The following is a 19,176-nucleotide window of genomic DNA, read 5'->3' on the forward strand; positions in this document are numbered from 1 at the left end:
TTGAAAGGTTATTAGCGCCTAATAAGGTTTATAGTTTAACAATGTTTTTAGAAGTACCAGGATTTCATTAAAGTTTCCGTTATAAAATGAAATACACAGAAGTTGTTTTCTTCCTCTGATGAATGGTTTCATTGATTCAAACAGAAATTACAGATGTATAAACAGAAATACACAGAAGTAGTTAAGCCAATGTATAATATTTTCTCTGATAAGATGGTATATTTGTTATTTAATCTTATCCCGAGAAAATAAAAAGTTTTTTTCAAATAAGGTTATAGAATAGGGTCCACGACGTACTGTACAGAGAATACTGTGATGACGTCATCTGTTCGGTTGCGTGACTCCTGGGCGCTGTATCTGTATTACGCTACTCTCTCTTCCATACCCTTCTCACTTCATAAATTGATTTATGATTTATTTTGTTGATAGACTGGTTTATGCTATTTTAGTATTTTCCAAAATTTACGAAAAATACACAATAGTTTATTCTTAAAGTGGATATATATTTTATTTAGCTAAAATAAAATGGTTGTCATAGCACCGGGGTCTAGTAGTAAAATAGACTAAATAGTATACCCAGGTGCAACCGTTTTTTTCTTATTTTAAAACCTAAGCAAGCCCATTTATTGTTTTGAGCCATTAAGCTCTATACTACGTAAGGAGCCCAATATAATTCTTCGTAGGCCGCTTTGTCTATGTACTGATGGACCTGTTTTTCGATACAGAATCAATCCATCTTAAAAGCAGTATTATATTGCATCAGCCTTCAGGATGTGGAATGGGAATGCCTACATGCCATGAAGATGAAGTATACAAAAATGTTTATTAATATGTTTCGTATATCCCACATGAGAATCAACTACCAAACCAATTTCGAAACTTGAACTTTATTTTGAAAACAAAACAATTAGGCCTTAAACAGTTAGCCTGGGCTTATGCATGTAATATCTTTTACTTTTCTCATGCATATTTTTGAAAAATGAATTTGATGGAAAGGTAAGTATATTTCAAACTGATTCGTTCACATCTCGAAAAACTATACTAAGCATATTGAAAAAACGAAGTTGGAAAAAGATACAAATTGATTCGCATTTAATGTAACGTCTCATTCATCGCAACGAGATATTTAGAGAGGTCAAGTTCAATGTTGCAGCCGACAATATGAAAGAGATAAGGTCATGTAGAAGTATACGATAAGGATTTTTTGTTCTTTTTTTAACTGTCACGTGAAACTGATATCTTCAAAGAGCGAATGAGAGACGTGGAAGAGTCACCCAACGAGCTTTGACTCATCCTTACGTGGTTCGTTAATTATCCATTTTGGATAGTATTTGTTTGTTTGTTATGGAGTTACTCGTAGCAAGTGGCGGCAACTACCGACCTAAGATAAGACTGGGCCTACTTTCTATTCGATCGCCATGTGTCGATCATTCTATTAGACACCTCGAGTGGGAGTTGTATGTAAGTAACAAGATAACGGTAATTGATACTATTTGATTACAATATTCGTAAGAAAACTTTGTAGTAGTATTATATAATGACATGAAATAAATATTCCAACTAACTACCGACGTTACATTTCCTTTCTTTTTTGTTCTTCGGTAGTATGTATGTCAGCAAATATTCAGTTAGTTTCCCAGCTGATTAGTCGCTGTAAATTGCTATCGATGTCGTACGTGGGGATCAATTATATCAGATGTCGAATTGTTATTGGTCCATCCTAGAAAAAATAACCAGATTACCACTTAGAAGATTAAGTTTTATTTAGCTCTCTCACAAAGTAACAACGAATTTACAAAATAGTATCTGAAATTTTTTTTGTTGTATGTTTTATTTTTCATACTTTGTTAAACCTTTTTCAATATTAATAAAATTTAAATTTTATAAAAAGAACATATTAAATATATCAGTTACACTCGTGATGTTGAATGTTACACGTAAACAAATTATATGTAAAATAAACATGGTAAAACCAAAAGATTTGAGTTTCCATAAAAAAAAGATTTTGATTGAATACTTGGAAAAAAAAACAAAAATAAAATATAAAAAGAAAAGTGTAATTAGGTCGGATCTCTCTGGTATAAATACATGAAAACTACCCACAGTTTTCCTTCCCCTCTTCTCTCAAAAAATTGCAATCTCTCTAAACATCACAGATTCAGACATACAATACTGGTGTATATACGTATAATACAGGGGGTTTAGCTGAAAAAGTGGAAAGAATGGAAGGAAGAAAGGACACTGGTTTGTCTTCTTCTTCTTCTCCATCTTTAACCTCTCAGCTTTTTGGTTCCAGAAATAATCCTCCTTCTTCTTCTTCCTCTGAGATTTTCGAATCTATTTTTGCTCCTTCTTCTAAGGTGAGATTCTTTTCTCCAAAAGCTTAGATTTTTTGTTTGATTGATTTTGCGTATTCATTAATTTCTGAAGATTTTTAATTTCGTTGGGATGTTAAGAATTATTCTGATCCGATCATAGCGGAATTGATTTGATCTTTTAGTCTGTATTTATAGTTTTTCTTTGTTTGCAAAATAAAAAAAATGATTAATTTTGTAAAAGGAGACTTTTTTTTTTTTTTTATAAAAACAGTGGAAGACCCTACAAACCCAAGAATAAGAGTTTTTGTGATTGGTGGCTTGGAGCACAAGTTTCTCTAATCCAAATTTGACTATATTCTGCTCAGATTTTGAAATTTGATAGGGTGTGTTCTTTTGTTTCATAAGGTTATGGGACAAGAGACAGTGACTGGTGGCGGTGGCGGCTGGAACGACAAATCCTCCAAGACTGGTAATCTTTTGACAAAAGCCTTTGTTCTTGCTCTTTATTTATTTATTTTTATAAATGGAGTTTTGAAATGTTTATTTGCAGGTGGTGATGTTGACAAAAACAGAGAAGAGTTTGGATCATCAGTTTATCAACAGGAAAGAGTTCAACCTTGTCATCTGAGCTCTTCCATCTATTACGGTGGCCCTGATGTTTATTTCCAGCCTCAGAATTCTACCGTCAACTCTGCTGCGGTAATACAAAACTTCATTGGTTATTCATGTACAATAACTAGGTCCTGTGAACCTTTTTTGGCGAGGTTTTTAAAGGGTTTAGAACTAAAGTTACCGTGCTTGGTTATTGTCTGTCTGAAGTAAGATTTGATGAGCTATATAAGGGTCTTCGTACTAAATTTATCGGTCTCTCGTTCATTGATTGTTGCCTCTAAAGAATCTAGAGTTATTGCTCTTGTTCAGAGATTTTTTATTTTTTTTTGGTTAGCAGAAGAAGAAAGAGGGAGGCGAAGATGATTCCGGAAGTGCTTCAAGAGGAAATTGGTGGCAAGGTATCCGATTCCCCATCTTTATTTTTTTTGGTTTTGTTCCGAGTAATACTTTGTTACGTTGTCTAACTGCTCTTTGCAACTTACAGGGTCTCTGTATTACTAAGTAGAGATCTTACTACTTAAGCCAGTGTGTGTTACACTACAAAGGCAGCAAGGTATTGTTGAACAATTCTACTCCCGGTTCTAAGACAGAAAATATCTGATGTTGGTTTGGTTCGGTCTTTGATTCCGCAGGTATATAGGAAGAAGCAAAAAACTAGAGTAGCAGTGGATCTCAGTTGGTATTAGTAAAAGCTTCTCATCTTATTATTACAAAAAAAGTATGAAGAAGTTTGTAAGGTAGATATGCAAAGACCAGGAAAGCTTGTCTGGGCGTTTTTTTTGGTCGTGGTTTAGTGATTAACCCGACCGCTTCAGATTTAACTTTCCATAGTACTGGTGTATGGATAATATGGTTTTGTAAGAAAACTCTAGTAAGTTTCAAGTTTCCATGCATATAAATAAAATCAACTGCTGTTGGTCTGGTTATCATCGGTTTGGATTTTGCTATAAAGGTCTGCTGTTTCCCGGTTTATTAGATGGGAATCTATACTTGTGATTGTCAGAACAATGTTGAGATTCTGCCTTCTGTCATACGGAGATTCTTTATACATTTGTCGTAGTTCTTGTTCCTTTAGACTTTTCATCCACCTTTTAAAAGAAAATCATGATTCACTTCATAGCTAAATGTCCTGGTCTGGTTATCGACTTGGCTCCATTTCTGTAACTCTCAAACCCAATCTTTCCAAATATCATTATACAATCTAAGCTACTACACACAACACAAGAAAGAAAGGGAACACTAAGGAGGACAAGTAATAATGAAAAAAAACAAGAACGGGATCCAAAAGCAGAGACTACTATTCCAAGGAACTAGGGAGCATTTTTCAAATCCCAGGATCAAGGTTCGACACATTCAACGACTCCTTCATGCATTTCTCGAGAGACAATCTCTCACTCGACGATGAACGACTCGATCTTTCCACCTGAATATCCTTCAGTCTTGGTTCGTTCTTTGTTACATAAGCCGTCAAAACCCTTTTAACGCTGCTACTGTGAGGAATCTTGAACCTTGAAGGAGACGGCGGCACTGTTGTGACTGATGTTCCCAGCTCCGCTTTTGCAGGAGAGTAGCTTGGTGTTGTGTAGGTTGTAGCAGTCAATGCATTGTTCTTTACAGCGTCACTACCGTTGTTACCCAATGTTGTTGGTATCTGATCCGATGAGTGTCTCGTAAGATCATCAACAAAGAGCAAGTCATCGATACGTGCTACAATGTTGAACGCTAAGCTCTCTAGAACTCTCGAGTAGCTTTCCAGAATCGATTTTCCAATGTCCTAAAAACAAAAGAACAAGATGGAAAACTGTTTAAGCACGACTTTAATCAAAAAACAGCAGAAAGATTGGGGGATCTCTACAGAGAAAGCTACCTTGTTGTATTGGATTTTGCTCATGTCTAGAGCGGTTTGAGGGAGACCAGGGAACCGTTGTTTTAAAGAAATCAACAGACTTTCAGCTCGATCGGCCATCACCTCTAGCTTCTCTCCATCAACCATTAGTTCTTTCACCATCTCCCACGACGTTTTGGTATTAGTAGCTGGTTTTGAATTAGACCTTTTGTGCCACAGGTAGATGGATGACTCCACTCGGTTAGCTATCTCTATGGCTTGATGTTCAGAGGATAAGTCAAGGCAATCAAGAAGATATTCAGGTGAGAATTGATCTGACGAGATGTATCTGTAGATCAGATCACCGAGGCAGGATCTTCCTCTCTGAAAACATTTTACAAAAATGCAATTTACGGTTTAAAGATAGTAGCTGAATATATATAATTATTGTATATTGATTTGTTTCCTATATAATTACCCGTGGAAGAGATTCGAGATATGATTCAGGGATCTCCATGTCGGCGAGTGTGATGCTGTTGATGGCCATAGCAGCTTTTAGTATCTGATTAGTGCAGTCCCGTTTATGCTGCAACTGTTTTCTTGAGTTCTCTTGCAAACCTCCTGGTGAAACACGTGGAACCGGTAGCCACCATTTGTCTTCTTGTCTCTGAAAAGATTTTCGAAAAGAAGATGATCCGTCTGCTGCTGATTCGTGTGCCACGATTCCTTGGTCGACATACCAAAACTCAGTCTCCTCAAAGCTATCTAATATCTCCTGCAAAGAGGTAAGGAGAAGAAGATGAGGCGTTTGCTACTACTCTAAAGAGAAGCTAGAGAGGTCACGGGGTTCTTACGAGAAGCATGTTATCCAGTTTTCTGAGAGCTGGGAGGTTAACATAAAGATCTGATCTTGGTCTGCAGGTCATTATCTACAAACAATGGCATCCAAAAAAGCTGAGAATGTTTGCCAAACCCAAACAAGCCTAACAAATCCAAAATGTACCTCGAGTTTGGTTCCATCAGGGAATGTTTGCCAAGTAGGAGTCATCTCAACGATGTGATCACTGACACAGAGAAGCCATTCCATTTCTCGTCTCCACATGTCTTTCTTCTCCTTAGGAAGAGGCTCTAACCTCCATAGTTGCCCGAACAAGGTAGCTTTATTTTTTTGACAAAACCAAAGCTTATCAAAGATCTGTTGTAAGAAGTACATCCAAGTAAGAAGCAATGATTGCACATACCACAAAGATTGGTGATGGCGTTGGAGATGGCTAGAGCAGTGCAGACACCATTTCCAGAACCAGACATATCCTCTCCAAGAAGTAGCTTCGAAAACCTTTCCTTCATCATCTCAATCTCTACATTAGTCGAAACAGCATTAAACTAAAGTCCCAGGGGTAAAAAAATAGCCAAAGGTAGGAACTTTAAGACTGAGAGTGTGAGTGAGGAATAAAAGCAAACAGTTGGTGGGTGCATTTGGACGAACCTGAGACTCTTGATTGTTTGGGGCGAATCTTCTTATCTCCCCCATCGTCGACGTTCTTCACCGACCATCGCGACGAAAGCGGAGAAGCTGTGAAGTCCTCCGTAGTGCTAGGGCTTTGTTCCTCCTCCTCCTCTCGTCTGATTGTTTCCGATATCGGAAAATCTGAGCTGCTGCAGCAGCTGCTCTCTCTTCTTTTCTCTTCTGCCTCTCGCATGTCGATTCTCAACTTCTCCGGAGAAGCACCCATTATCAACTCTTGCCTCTCTCCTTCAAAACACAGTCTTCAACACGTGAAGCCAAAACGCTCTCGAGGGAAGGAAGGAAGGAGCCTCACTCACTCACCACTGGATATTCTCGTGCTTGAATCGCATTACCATTACATTAATGAGCTCTTCTTTCTTTCTTCGATCGGAAAATGCAGAGAGAGAGAGAGAAGACTTGTGTGAGTGACGAGGCTCTTCTTGCTCTCTCCTCGATCTCTGCATCTTCAGCTTCCGTTTTAATAACACTTAAAAACTTTTATCACTCTACGCAGAAGTTGATTATTTTAATCTTCGGGTTTAATTGTAAACTAATCCAAATCGATGACGACAAGATCCTTCCTTTTAATGTACTACTAGTTTTTGATTATGGGAATCATGTGGTTGACGGATCCACCCTTCCATGTCCCTCCGGTTTACTTTTATTTATTTCTCTTGTTTTTAGTTTTTGATTGTGATTTGCTAACCACAAAATATTAGAATTATATTACGTATTCTACCCTCTTTTTTTTTGTTGTTGGTAAAATGTATTCTACAAGATTTGTATATTGCATTCTATAATATCATAACTGATATTGTAAGAAGAAAGTCGCATTCATCAAATGCTACTTCCTCTAACAACAATTTGTATTATTGTTCCTACTTGTCACGTTTATTATTACTCTTAACATTCACAAATGTTGTTGTTGTTGGTGTCACTATTTTGGTTTAGGCCAATTGATTTGGACCCGACGTCTTCAGTTGGACCAACCACGACTCGTTACGAAAACTCCTTATGGATTTATATTACAGCTTCAATTTTTATTAGACTTTGTGCTATCAAATTTTTAAATTTTGTAAATGTCAAAATTAGAATAACTAAATAACAAGGATAGAGAAAGTGAAAAGTAAGTTACAATATCGACTGAATTATATCAATATATCTATAAATCTAATTTTGTCAGATTTTATTCTTGTACTTTGACTTATCTGATCATGTTATTAGATAACTCAAAATATAAAATATTTATTTTATTTTCTTTTTAAAGGTTAAAAAGCACTGCATCTGATTTAAAATAGTTTGAAATATAAAGTTTTCCAAATTTCAAAAGTGTTAATTTCATGAAGCATTCAATCCAGAACAATGAATGCGTCATCTTGTCAAGGTAAATATGAAAGAAAACACATTCAATACGTGAAAAGCTGATTAAATCCCATATCAATAATTTTCTTTCTAACGTTCAAAACAAAAATCTGTTTCGATGTTTTTGTTTTACATTGCTACATTTATCAAGTTCATTAAATGAATGGTGTAGCGTATAGGCTCTCCATAGTGACCACAACTTGGTCCAATCCTGAGGATAAAAGTAGAAAGTGATGCTTTGTCTTTGGCCAAACCTAACCATAATCTCCAACGGTTTTTTCCTGTCTTTGCGTATATGTTACGATCGAGTGGTCACACCTATGTTTTATATTAATTTTAATGAAATTGTATAGCTTCATAACTTTCGCTGTTTGTCTGATAATTCGATGTAAAAGGTTGTAAACTTGTAAACATGGACTTGCGAAGATAAGTTAAACGGTTACTTATATTCAGAAAAAGTTAAACGTTTACTTATGCTTTAGATAAGATTCTTATGGGTTTATAGAAGTTTCATATTTTGTTTTCTAGGGCACTAATGTTAAGAAGTTCCATATCTTGTTCTTCATGTTTGCAAACTCTAAGACCATGGTAAATTTCACACAAGCTTTTGGGTTAAATTACACAAATTTCTTTTATGTGTATATATATATCAATCAAATTATTTTCATATATATGAGACCTGGCCGTAGTTTTTTGGGTGTAACTGGCCGTAGTTGAGATGTCTTATAAAGTATAAACTATATGTCTATGTATATATTTTTAGATTGAAATACACACATATATATTATATATATATATATTGATAAAGAACTATATATATATTATATATATATATATATTTGGCATTTTCAAGTAGCGTCGTTAAAGATGTAGAAATGTCGAGCATTTCAAACAACTTAGTTTTTTGTCTCTTTGTTTTCTATCAGTTGTCTTATTGTACGTCGTTGTTTCCTTTGCAAAGCAACCCCATTATAAGGTAAAAGTTGCTCCACCTTTTGTATAATAGACGCAACACGATGACAAGAGTAAATATATGAATAGATGATACTTGAACAATTAAGTATCGTGAATCTGTGTTGTCTATTTTTTCACATTACAAAAATTTAAGCTTTACATATTACTAAAACATAGTTAAATAATGAATTATTGGAGTTCAAGAAACCTAATATCGAATAAAGGAATATTATCTACTCATTCTATGCTAACAAACATTTCATCAGTTTTTAATTTATTCTTACGCTATATCATTATATATCCTAACGACAATGACTTTGGACTTACACTACCCAGTATGCATAATTAGGATTCTTACAAAACTCATTTCTTTGAGCTACAAACTAAGTCATCTTTATATTTGCTTTCAAATTAATTTCTAATTCACAAAAAAGGTTAAGAGGTCTTGGGCAATTTCAAGATCAGTGTTATAATATATTGAAATCCATTGTTCAGTCGTGTATTAGTTAGCCATCCAGAAAGGTCATTAAAATTCCGGGATTAAGGTTTGACAACACAAGGATAAGACTAAAATATTCATGTTCATATATACGGATGAGAAGAAGCTATTGATCTAAAATCTATTATTTTATTCAATGGCGAATTTAGGAAATTTTTTTTGTGAAGACATAAAATAAATAAAAATGAAATATGTGGCTAGAAGGGAATTCGATCCGTGGTCTAGGGGGGCAAGTAAGGACTGAAACCATCTATGCTACAAAAACCTTATTGTTTCTTATGCAAATACATTTATTTCTAAATTTTTATGGGGGCAACTGCCTCCTCCCTGGTCAACGTAAGTTCGCCACTGATTTTTTTTTTGGTCAAACCTTCCTTTTTTATAAAACTTAAGCAGTAACAGAGTTTGTCATCTCAAAGAGATGTTTAGAGAACTGAAACAGAGAGTTCTTGGCCAGCCGATCCGCTGGTTCATTACAAGTTCTAGAAATGAAACAAAAGGAGATAGATGAGAGGGACTGGCTCAACACGCTTATGTCATGGAGCATTCCTCGGGGAGCAACCACAGTCTTGTTACCTGTGATCAAGTCAATAAGGCACTTAGAATCTGGTTTTATTAGTTTGTTTTATTTAATTCAAAATAAAACCAAATCCGAACCAAAAATCTTATTTGAATGGCATTCAATACTTGGCCTTCGTATTTTATTTGAATCTCTGATAACTATGATACCATTTCAACTCTGATAATAAAGAGTATGTAATTAGGATTGAAAATTGATTTTTTTGTTTAAAAAATACTAATTATTTTATATTTGATTTCAATCATTTAGTTATTATAGATAAATATTTGTTTATTTTGTTTTTTCACTTTCTCTACTGCATACAACAAAAACTATGTATAGTATGGTGTATAAAAACATGTCTCATGTTCAACAATACATGGTGTACAAAGTAAGGTACGTCGAGCAATACAATATGATTATAAAATTTAAAACAAATATAAAGATTATTATCTTCAATATATATAGCATTTACCGAAAACTCAATATTTTTGTAGGGATACATATAGATTTTGAAAAAAGTTCAAAAATATGACAATATTGTTTTAACACATAGTTGAATCCTGCAATAACATATGGTGATAGTCAAAGAGGTTTAAAACCTTTGTTGTCTCCATTTATCAAGAGAATAGAGATTTTAATTTAGAAAGAATATGCAATTTTACTAAATTAATCGATTTAAAACAAGAACGATGGACATGTATATAAAAGAGAGTTTAACATACATTAGTAAAAATATAGAATATGGCTAGAAATTTTAAAACAACACTAAAAAATAATAGACTTAGTATATACAGCATTTACCGAAAAATTCAATACTTTCAAAGGGGTTTTAATACATAGATTTTGAGAAAAATTCAAAAATATATATTGAAGCCCAGTGTACCGCATTGTACAATGTATCCCAGTATACATTGTACTGCAGTGTACAATGTACCCTAGTGTACACAGTACCACAGTATACAATGTACCCCGCTGTACAGTGTACATTGTACACATTTCCCGCAATGTACGGTGTACCGTAGTATACAGTATACCGCAATGTCTAGTATACCACAGTCTACAATGTATAGTGTACCGCAGTGTACAATGTACAGTGTACCGCAGTGTACAATGTATACTGTACCGGAGTGTACAATGTACACTGCACAGTAGTGTACAATAAATCTCAGTGTACAATGTACCCTAGTGTACAGTGTACCCCAATGTACAGTGTACCGCATTGTACAGTGTACCGCAGTGTATACTGTACCGTAGTGTAAAATATACCGCGGTGTACAGTGTATCGCGGTGTACAGTGTACCGCATTGTACAGTGTACCGAAGTGTACAATGTACCGCAGTGTACAGTGTACCGTAATGTACAGTGTACCCTAGTGAACAGTGTACCACATTGTACAGTGTACAGTGTACCGCAGTGTACAGTATACCGCAGTGTACACAGTACCGCAGTGTACAGTGTACCGCAGTGTACAGTGTACCGTATTGTACAGTGTACCGAAGTGTACAATGTACCGAAGTGTACAATACCGTAGTGAACAATGTACCCTAATGTACAGTGTACCCTAGTGTACATTGTACTGCAATGTACAGTGTACCGCAATGTAAGTGTACCGCAATATACAATGTACCGCAATGTACAATTTACCGCAATATACTGTGTATCTCAATGTCCACTGTACCGCAGTGTACAATATACAATAGACCGTAATGTACAATGTATAGTGTACTGCAGTGTACAATGTACAGTGTACCCGAGTGTAAAGTGTACCGCAGTGTACAATGTACAGTGTACTCCAATGTACTTATATGCATCTATGTACTTATATGCAACTAAGCAAGGGGTTGTTGCCATAAGATTCATTAGTACAATAATACATACGAAAACTTGATGAACTGTTTCCCTGTATTATGATTAATATATTTGGAAAAAAATATCATAGAGTTTTTATTGTTGTTATTCATTTCTTATTTAGAGAAAAACAGTGATCTTAACTTTAATTATAGTCAAAGTTCAAAAGAAAAAACTTTAATTATAGTTTATAACATTGTGTACGTGATGTTAATAGAAATTGAACGTGGACGATAAAAGATCTAAATTTGTCTATTGATTAGAAGTATATCAGTAATTTTCTCTAGCATTTTAAGATGGGATCTAGTTGATCCAAATATGTATTATTTGTGATCGTGGATCCTATTATTTGTTAATCTCCAACAATGATATCAAATTTGGTGTTTTGGTGTCAAAGTTTTTTAAAACAAAATATTCTTCTCTAACAATGACACCAAAAATAATATTATATATTGTTTGATATTTCAGGTTTAATTTTTGCAAATTTTTATTGTTTGTGATTGATAAATAATTATTATATCACATTTAGATTATTATTTATATTTTTATTATTTGTAAGTGATAAATAATAATAGTCATTTATTAATTTATTTTGAATAAAAATTAATATTTTAATTATGTGAAAATAAATTTAAAATATAAATAGTACAATATATTCATGTTTAATTACAAATTTAATAGTAATTGAATTATATTATTAAAAAAAATATAATAAAATATGTATATTTTAAAATTTTGGTGTGATGAATAGTTTTATACTCTCTATGTTTTTAAAAGATGCATATTCTAGACTTTTCACATATATTAAGAAAATTCATTAAATATGCATTATTTTTTGTGAATAACAATTTTTCATAACTTTTAGCCAATAGAAATTCAATAAACACTATTAATTTTTTTAAAAACTTATAATTTTTTATAAAATTATACATTGAAAAAGTAAAAAATATATCTTTTTAAAATAATTATTTTTTCTAGAACATACATCTTTTAGAAACAGAAGAAGTACTAATTTGATGTAATAATATTCACATTATACACTAAATTTGGTGGAATAATGTTAAATTTGGTATTTTGTTGAATATATATTGGATATGCTGATGGTGGGACAACTTATTTGTAGTCAAACATTACATATGCTATTTATAAGAGTTAAAGTTTACAAGCTATCATGAAATTAATCAAAAAGAAGAAGAAAAAAAGGGGTGAAGTGGAGTCCTTTTTGCTTTATCGAGATGATCACTGGTCTTTAGTCAAAAAAAAAAATATAGGCTCTTCGTGCAGAAAACATGACTTGATATGATAATGTTGAATATGATTTGAGCATGTTGGAATACATGTGCAAAAATACAAAGAAAAGTTAAATTAAACATTAATTAAACATGATACCGTAATGTATATCCATGACTCTGAGTTAGCGTAATACGAAAAAAAAATATTTTAACTAAAAATAGAGTGAATTGTAAACAATAGATCGGATAAGTTAATAATAAAAACGCTCTTATAGTATGATTAATTTGAATTTTTAATTTGAGATTCTTAACTCATAATTTGATATTTTTTTGTTTTATTTTTTTTATATTTTCCGGTTAAGAACTGGATTTTATATCTCTTATGTTACAGATAGTTTTTAATTTTTTTAATTAAAAATTAAGAAAAAATTTTAAGTCGAAACTAAAAATTTTACTTAAGAACCTTGGTTAATCATGGTGTAGAGCGGTAACGGACAAATAAAGAGAAGAGAAAAATAATGGTGAAAAAGGAAAAGAAAAGCAACTTGTGCGTATGACGTCAGCAAAGGAGTGGGACCCGTCCCGTTTTCGCTCTAATTCTGCTTGGGGATGCGAAACAAAACGGATTACGGAGCACACGATCGTATTAGAGCATCATTAACCCTATAACTTCATTTAGGTTTCTTAATGAATTGTTTAATAATAAAAGTGAATCAAGAAATTTAATTAAGAAATCCAAAGATTTTGAGCTTTATCGGGAGTTTCTAACTCTATTTCCTAATCTTAACCTTTGTCGGAATCGAAGACGAAATTGACGTGAGCTTCGTCGGAATCGAAGAGGCAGTCGACAGATGAAGCTTCATGAAGGAAGAAGGAGTCTGGGGCGGGTCTATGTTCGGTGCGACTTTCTTCCAAGACTCCACAAACGTCGAATCGATCGTCGACGGAACTTCCGTTGAAAAGGCACGAGCCGTGCCGATTTAGAGGATCCGGCGGCGATCCGTCGTAGAGGAGGCGAGAAGCTTGTCTAAACATGGAGGTGATTTGGTGATGATGAATCTATGTCGTAGATGAGAGAGATGAAGACGATAAGAAGAAGAAAAAAAAGAAAAGAAAAAAGAAAAAAAAATCAAAAACACAATATGCTGACATGTGTGGTAAGGATCTCCTTTGTGATCGGTTGCAAAAACTATGAATTAAGGATCGGTTATATGAATTTAATTTTGTTTCTCTTAATTAAAGAGCGATTTGCACCGTAAATATAGAAAGAGTGAGAATTTGCGGAAATGGAAAAATGTACAGCCCAGAAGTAAGGCCCAGCTTCGATAGGTGAGAAAAGACATTGATAACCCTATAGCTATTCTTTTTACACCGAGAAGCAGAAAGGGTTTTGCAGTTATGGCATGCAAGTAATGATTAGGAAACATATATATACAGCGGACCGTTTATAATTGTTTGGGTCTATATTCAAAAAATACTATTTTATACAAATTATTATTTTGTTTTCTCTCTCTCTTCTCGCTTACTTTTCTCTCTTTTTCTCCATTTTACACATGAGCTTTCTAATCTCCTTCTTTCAAAAAGTATTATTTTATTCAAAATTTCTTGTTCTCTCTCTCACCACAAAACCTCCGATATCGCTTTTTTCTCAAACCTTAAGGTTTCGAATGACATCAAAAGATTATGATCACACTAACTAATAGTCTCGCATCACACTACTGTTCTGTATTTTCAAAGCAGATTTTCTTTATCCAGTTCGTCTTGGTATCCTTATGGAGATCTGTTAGATACGAAAAGATAATATAATAATTAACCATCTAACATGAGTTACTAATGTTTACGTATTTGTTAGTTTAGCCGGTTAACATTTGTTTGTTTAGCCGGCCAACAAATATATTTTTACATATTCAAATCAAATCTTTTCATGCAATATATTTGTTAGTTTAGCTGGCTAACAATATATATAAACAGTGATTTGCTAACAATAGCTATGTTTACCGGCTATTTGAACACTAAAAAAATATTTTATTTTATAAAAATATATAATTTAAAATAGTCCACGTACGGTCTATATAAAAACATGTATGGTTAAATTTTGTGAGAACATCAATCATAAGTTAGCAAGGTTATCCTCCGACATAACCGTACACTCAATGTTTAGCTGGTTTTAAAATTTGTGTTATACGGTTATTTGAACAATTGACTGTCTTTAATTTGAAATGGCAAAACTCATGTTTCAAGAGACGCATGTTTTACTTCACATATATCACAGATACAAACATCTTTGGCAACAAAAAAAATGATAAGAAGAAGATGCTCCTCTGCTCTGAAGTTACAAAGCAAATGAAACCATCAGAAATAGACCATCACATGCTCAATATTTTTACATATTCAAATCAAATCTTTTCAGGCAATATATTTGTTACTTTAGCTGGCTAACAATGTATATAAACAGTGATTTGCTAACAATAGCTTTGTTTACCGGCTATTTGAACACTAGAAGAATATATTTTTTTATAAAAATATATAATTTAAAATAGTCCACGTACGATCTATATAAAAACGTGAATGGTTAAATTTTTTGAGAACATCAATCATAAGTTAGCAAAGTTATCCTCCGACATAACCGTACACTCAATGTTTAGCTGGTTTTAAGATTTGTGTTATACGGCTATTTGAACAATTGACTGTCTTTATTTTGAAATGGCAAAACTCATGTTTCTAGAGATGCATATTTTACTTCACATATATCACAGGATACAAACATCTTTGGCAACAAAAAACATGATAAGAAGAAGATCCTCCTCTGCTCCGAAGTTGCAAAGCAATGAAACAAAATATTTATCTGAAACAAAATCCACAGAAGAACTAAGCAAAAGGTGTAGATTCCTACGAGACTGAAGACGAACATAAAGCAAAGCAGATGAATAAACTCAGAAATCTTATCAGTAAAGTGAAAAACAAAAAAAAACAAAACGAGAGCAAGGATCTACCTTTAAAATTAAAAGGGCTAAAGTAACAGTTTTTTTTCTGAGATTCGATTCATTCTTCATGGCTTCAGGAAAATGCTAAGAAAACGGAGAACAAAAGAGAAGCTTTTTTTTCTGGGAAAATGCAAATCACTTTCCTGACACAGATAAGAAAATAATTTGGGGGGAGAAGGGAGATGAAGAGAGTCAGTTTCTAGAGAATGCATGTATCGATTATCGTGCTTCTCCTGACACAACACAGTTTCTCATGCGTTGTAAATATATATAGACCAGATAGTTTTGAAAATATAAATAGGGACAGTATGGACAATACGAAAATACACGACATCAAAAAAGTATACTTTCCATCGCTGCAAATTAAGGGGTTATGTTTGTATATGCAATGCAATTTCTCTTAATTAAATGCCTAGTTTTCTTTAAAAACCCTACTAAGAATCTGGGATAATGGTGGTCTTAAGTCCTCAATAGAATTTAATGTGGACCGTGGGATCCCCGCAAGAAGCCATCATCTCTCTCTGTTATTTCTTGGTCTTATTCTCAAGCGGCGAGGCGAGAGAGATTCTCTGCAACTTTCGTCGATCCCTTCTTCTTCTTCTCTCTCTCTCTCTTGAGCAAAAACTTTTATCGAATTTCGTTTAATTGAGCTACGTAATCTTGAATTCTGCAGCGTGTTGGTATTGCTTCTACTTCACGTTGTTTGTTTGTTCCCTGTCTTTCTTTTTTTTTTTTTTGGCTTTTCAGAGATATTTTTCTTTGTTGGGTGTGTTCTTCTTCTTCCCAGAGGAGTTTGATAGTGATGAAATGGTGAGAAGCTCTGGAATAGATTAATGTGTTGGTATGGTTCCCTTTCTTCCTTCCCTGGAAACCTTTGCTTTTGAGTTGAGTTAGTGATCAGAGTGAGCAAAAAGTTTCTTTCTTTTTTCATATGTATAGAAGAAATGGGCACAAGAAGCGATCTGAGAGGCTTTCTTAAACAGAGCCAAAAGGCAGCAGGAGATGGGAGATCATCTTCATATCGTCTTCTTAACTCAGGAAGTCGAAAGGAATGTGATGAGGTTGTGAAATACATGTCCAAGTTGCCGCGTTATCTCCAAGGAGAAAGTAATGTTTTGAACGTTGGAGTCTTGGATTGGTCTCGTCTTGAGAAATGGCAGAAGCATGGCCGAGCGAAAGGCGCTGCTGATACATGTGAGGAGAGAAGAGTGTCTTCTTCTACTACTTTAGGAACGCTTCCCAATGCCTCCTCGATTGGTGACCACCACCAAGTGCATGCTGGTTCCAATCTCCGTAAAAAAGTGAAAGCTTCCCGGGATCTTCAACTCGGAGTTAGTTGCACCTTGGAACCCCCTGAGGCTAGAGAAAGCGGGAAACAATGTGTTGATGAGTTAATTGGAGAGGAAGAGGACAAGACCGTTGTAGGTTCGAATGTTCATGACATTGTTCTCCTGCGATCGAGACGAAGCACCCTTTCTAAAGTAGCAGCAGCAAGTGAGGCTCTCGACTTTAGCTCTTTAGACTTGGGATCTCGAGCTCCTCCTCCTCCTTCCTCTCCACTCTCTTTCGACTTTGGGAGAGATTCTGAAGATATCATGTTGCTGCCTCTTCTTGCTAAAAAGGAACCTTCTCGTGGGACTACAAGGCACTCAAAGACGGCTTCTTCGAGGATATTTGACCAACAAGACAAGCTCAGACATTCTTCACCAAGCAAGCGTTTTAGTTTCAGCCTCGGTCGTCTCAGCAGAAGTTTCACCTTCAGAGAAGATTCATCAGCTACTGAGTCTATGAGATTTGATGGTTTAGCTTGTCCATCTCATCAGTCAAGTAATACGGAGGAGGAGAAGCACAACACTCACGCTGGTGGATCTCGAGTTAGCCCTCTACGAAGGCTTCTTGACCCTTTACTGAAACCCAAAGGCTCAATTTCTCCCAATCAAGATGAAAAGAAGAAGCAGTCGAGAACACGAGCTCTTTTACAGCTAACGATCAGAAACGGCATCCCTCTATTTCAGTTTGTGGTCGATGATGACAACCACAACAACAAGAGCAGGAGCATCCTAGGCGCTACAATGAAAAGCTCTGCTTCATCGTACAAAGACGAAGATTCTGCTAAGTACTGCACATTCTACTCTGTCAATGAAGCGAAAAAGAAAAAAAGCGGAAGCTGGCTGATCCATGGACACAAAGACAAACAACAACAAGACAGGTTCGTCTACAATGTCATCGGTGAAATGCGGTTGTGCAACTCAGATATAACAGAGCTTAAACCGGAAAACATATCTTATGCGACGAGAGAATCAGTGCTCGTTGATGAAACAGAGGAGCAAGTAAAAGGGAGGAAAGAGGTTGCAGCCGTGGTGATCAAGAAAGGAGAAACGACAGTGATAATTCCAGGTGGTGTTCACAGTATCCCGGAGAAAGGAGAACCGACGCCGTTGATTAGAAGGTGGAGATCGGGAGGGTGTTGCGACTGCGGTGGCTGGGATGTCGGATGTAAACTCCATGTCCTCTCCAACAATAATACACTCTTCCTCCATGGTTTTGACCAAACCTTCACACTTTTCGATCAGGTAAAGTATATAAACATAAATAGAATGAAGATAGTCCCTTTTTTTTATATATATGAAAATCTATTTGAGATAATAAAAAATTACCTGTGGTGTTTTACATTGAGCAGGAAGAAAGTGATAAAACTTCAGGTCCGGTCTTGGCGATGAGGGAGCTCAAGACAGGGATGTATAGGGTGGAGTTTGGTTCGTTTCTTTCGCATCTACAAGCGTTTTTTGTGTGCGTAACGGCTTTAACGTGTGCCTCCGAGGAGGAAACGGTGTCAAAGACCACCGCAAAAAATTCCTCGCCGTTTGCTCCGCCTCTATCTCCTGTTGGTAGAGCCTAAATACCCCCCCCCCCCCCCCCCCCCCCCCCCCCACAAACTTGGGGACAGAGAGAGAGAGAGAGAGTGTAGAGTTTTTTTTTTTTTTTTTTTTTGTCACAGAGAGTATGCCATACATATTGTCTTGGTATCGGGTCGATACTATACAGTCAGTGGGATGAAATGTAAGATGTTTAGCCTCTCGGCATTCATAGTCATAGAAGCATTTGATCTGTGACCAGTTCACTTCCATTGATTCATGCTCTCGTCTTTTTCAAACAACACAAAAGAAGAATGAAAAGAAAAAGAAAAAAATACCACCTGTACTTCTTAACGAGCGTCCCATTAACTACTAATACTATATAGAACTATATATAATATTGTCCCATTAACTACTAATACTATATATAATATTGAAACTTAAACAGATGCAAATATATATTGCCAGTGATATTTTAATTAAATTAACCTGGAAAAAAAATACCAAAAGAAAAATATTGAATTGACAACTAAGCTCTCTGTTAGCTTGATAATTTAAAAAAACCCATGATTTAGTAAATCTGTTTAGCATACAGTTAAGAAAGCATGAGTCATAACC

General features: G+C 34.9%; 3 protein-coding genes and 1 long non-coding RNA gene across 12 annotated transcripts; 2 read left to right on the top strand and 2 right to left on the bottom strand.

Annotated features, from left to right (window-relative positions):
* The first annotated feature begins 2,003 nt into the window (after positions 1–2,003).
* On the top strand, positions 2,004–3,856 carry LOC103847486. 6 transcript variants are annotated; one of them, XR_628780.3, is made up of 6 exons: positions 2,073–2,360; positions 2,724–2,787; positions 2,869–3,017; positions 3,265–3,328; positions 3,415–3,483; positions 3,563–3,856. XR_628780.3 is itself a non-coding variant. In XM_033281695.1 (5 exons), the coding sequence occupies exons 1-4, from the start codon at positions 2,223–2,225 to the stop codon at positions 3,433–3,435; spliced, it is 522 nt and encodes a 173-aa protein (XP_033137586.1). In that variant the 5' UTR covers positions 2,004–2,222; the 3' UTR covers positions 3,436–3,483; positions 3,563–3,856. The 6 variants fall into 6 exon arrangements, 3 of the variants coding, with proteins under 3 accessions (XP_033137586.1, XP_033137587.1, XP_033137589.1); XR_628781.3 differs by having other exon boundaries at positions 2,092–2,360; positions 3,268–3,328; XM_033281695.1 differs by having other exon boundaries at positions 2,004–2,360; positions 3,265–3,483.
* A 204-nt stretch (positions 3,857–4,060) lies between these two features.
* Positions 4,061–8,238, bottom strand: LOC103847485 (rop guanine nucleotide exchange factor 7). The gene is made up of 7 exons (XM_009124569.3): positions 6,242–8,238; positions 5,997–6,113; positions 5,759–5,913; positions 5,610–5,684; positions 5,234–5,530; positions 4,798–5,139; positions 4,061–4,704 (listed from the first exon to the last, which is right to left on the bottom strand). Exons 1-7 carry the CDS (start codon positions 6,486–6,488, stop codon positions 4,255–4,257), a joined length of 1,683 nt encoding a protein of 560 aa, XP_009122817.2. The 5' UTR covers positions 6,489–8,238; the 3' UTR covers positions 4,061–4,254.
* A 5,722-nt stretch (positions 8,239–13,960) lies between these two features.
* Positions 13,961–15,846, bottom strand: LOC117128902. The gene is made up of 2 exons (XR_004452318.1): positions 15,713–15,846; positions 13,961–15,564 (listed from the first exon to the last, which is right to left on the bottom strand). It is a non-coding gene; the product is annotated as an uncharacterized LOC117128902 (long non-coding RNA).
* Positions 15,847–16,192: 346 nt separating this feature from the next.
* LOC103847597 lies at positions 16,193–18,939 on the top strand. 4 transcript variants are annotated; one of them, XM_033281666.1, is made up of 4 exons: positions 16,193–16,383; positions 16,491–16,544; positions 16,643–18,276; positions 18,381–18,939. In XM_033281666.1, exons 3-4 carry the CDS (start codon positions 16,648–16,650, stop codon positions 18,600–18,602), a joined length of 1,851 nt encoding a protein of 616 aa, XP_033137557.1. In that variant the 5' UTR covers positions 16,193–16,383; positions 16,491–16,544; positions 16,643–16,647; the 3' UTR covers positions 18,603–18,939. The 4 variants fall into 4 exon arrangements, with proteins under 4 accessions (XP_033137557.1, XP_033137558.1, XP_033137556.1 ...); XM_033281667.1 differs by having other exon boundaries at positions 16,196–16,383; positions 16,646–18,276; XM_033281665.1 differs by having other exon boundaries at positions 16,196–16,383; positions 16,491–18,276.
* The last annotated feature ends 237 nt before the right edge of the window (positions 18,940–19,176 follow it).

This window comes from Brassica rapa, chromosome A10 (genome assembly GCF_000309985.2).
Source record: "Brassica rapa cultivar Chiifu-401-42 chromosome A10, CAAS_Brap_v3.01, whole genome shotgun sequence".
NCBI lineage: Eukaryota > Viridiplantae > Streptophyta > Magnoliopsida > Brassicales > Brassicaceae > Brassica > Brassica rapa.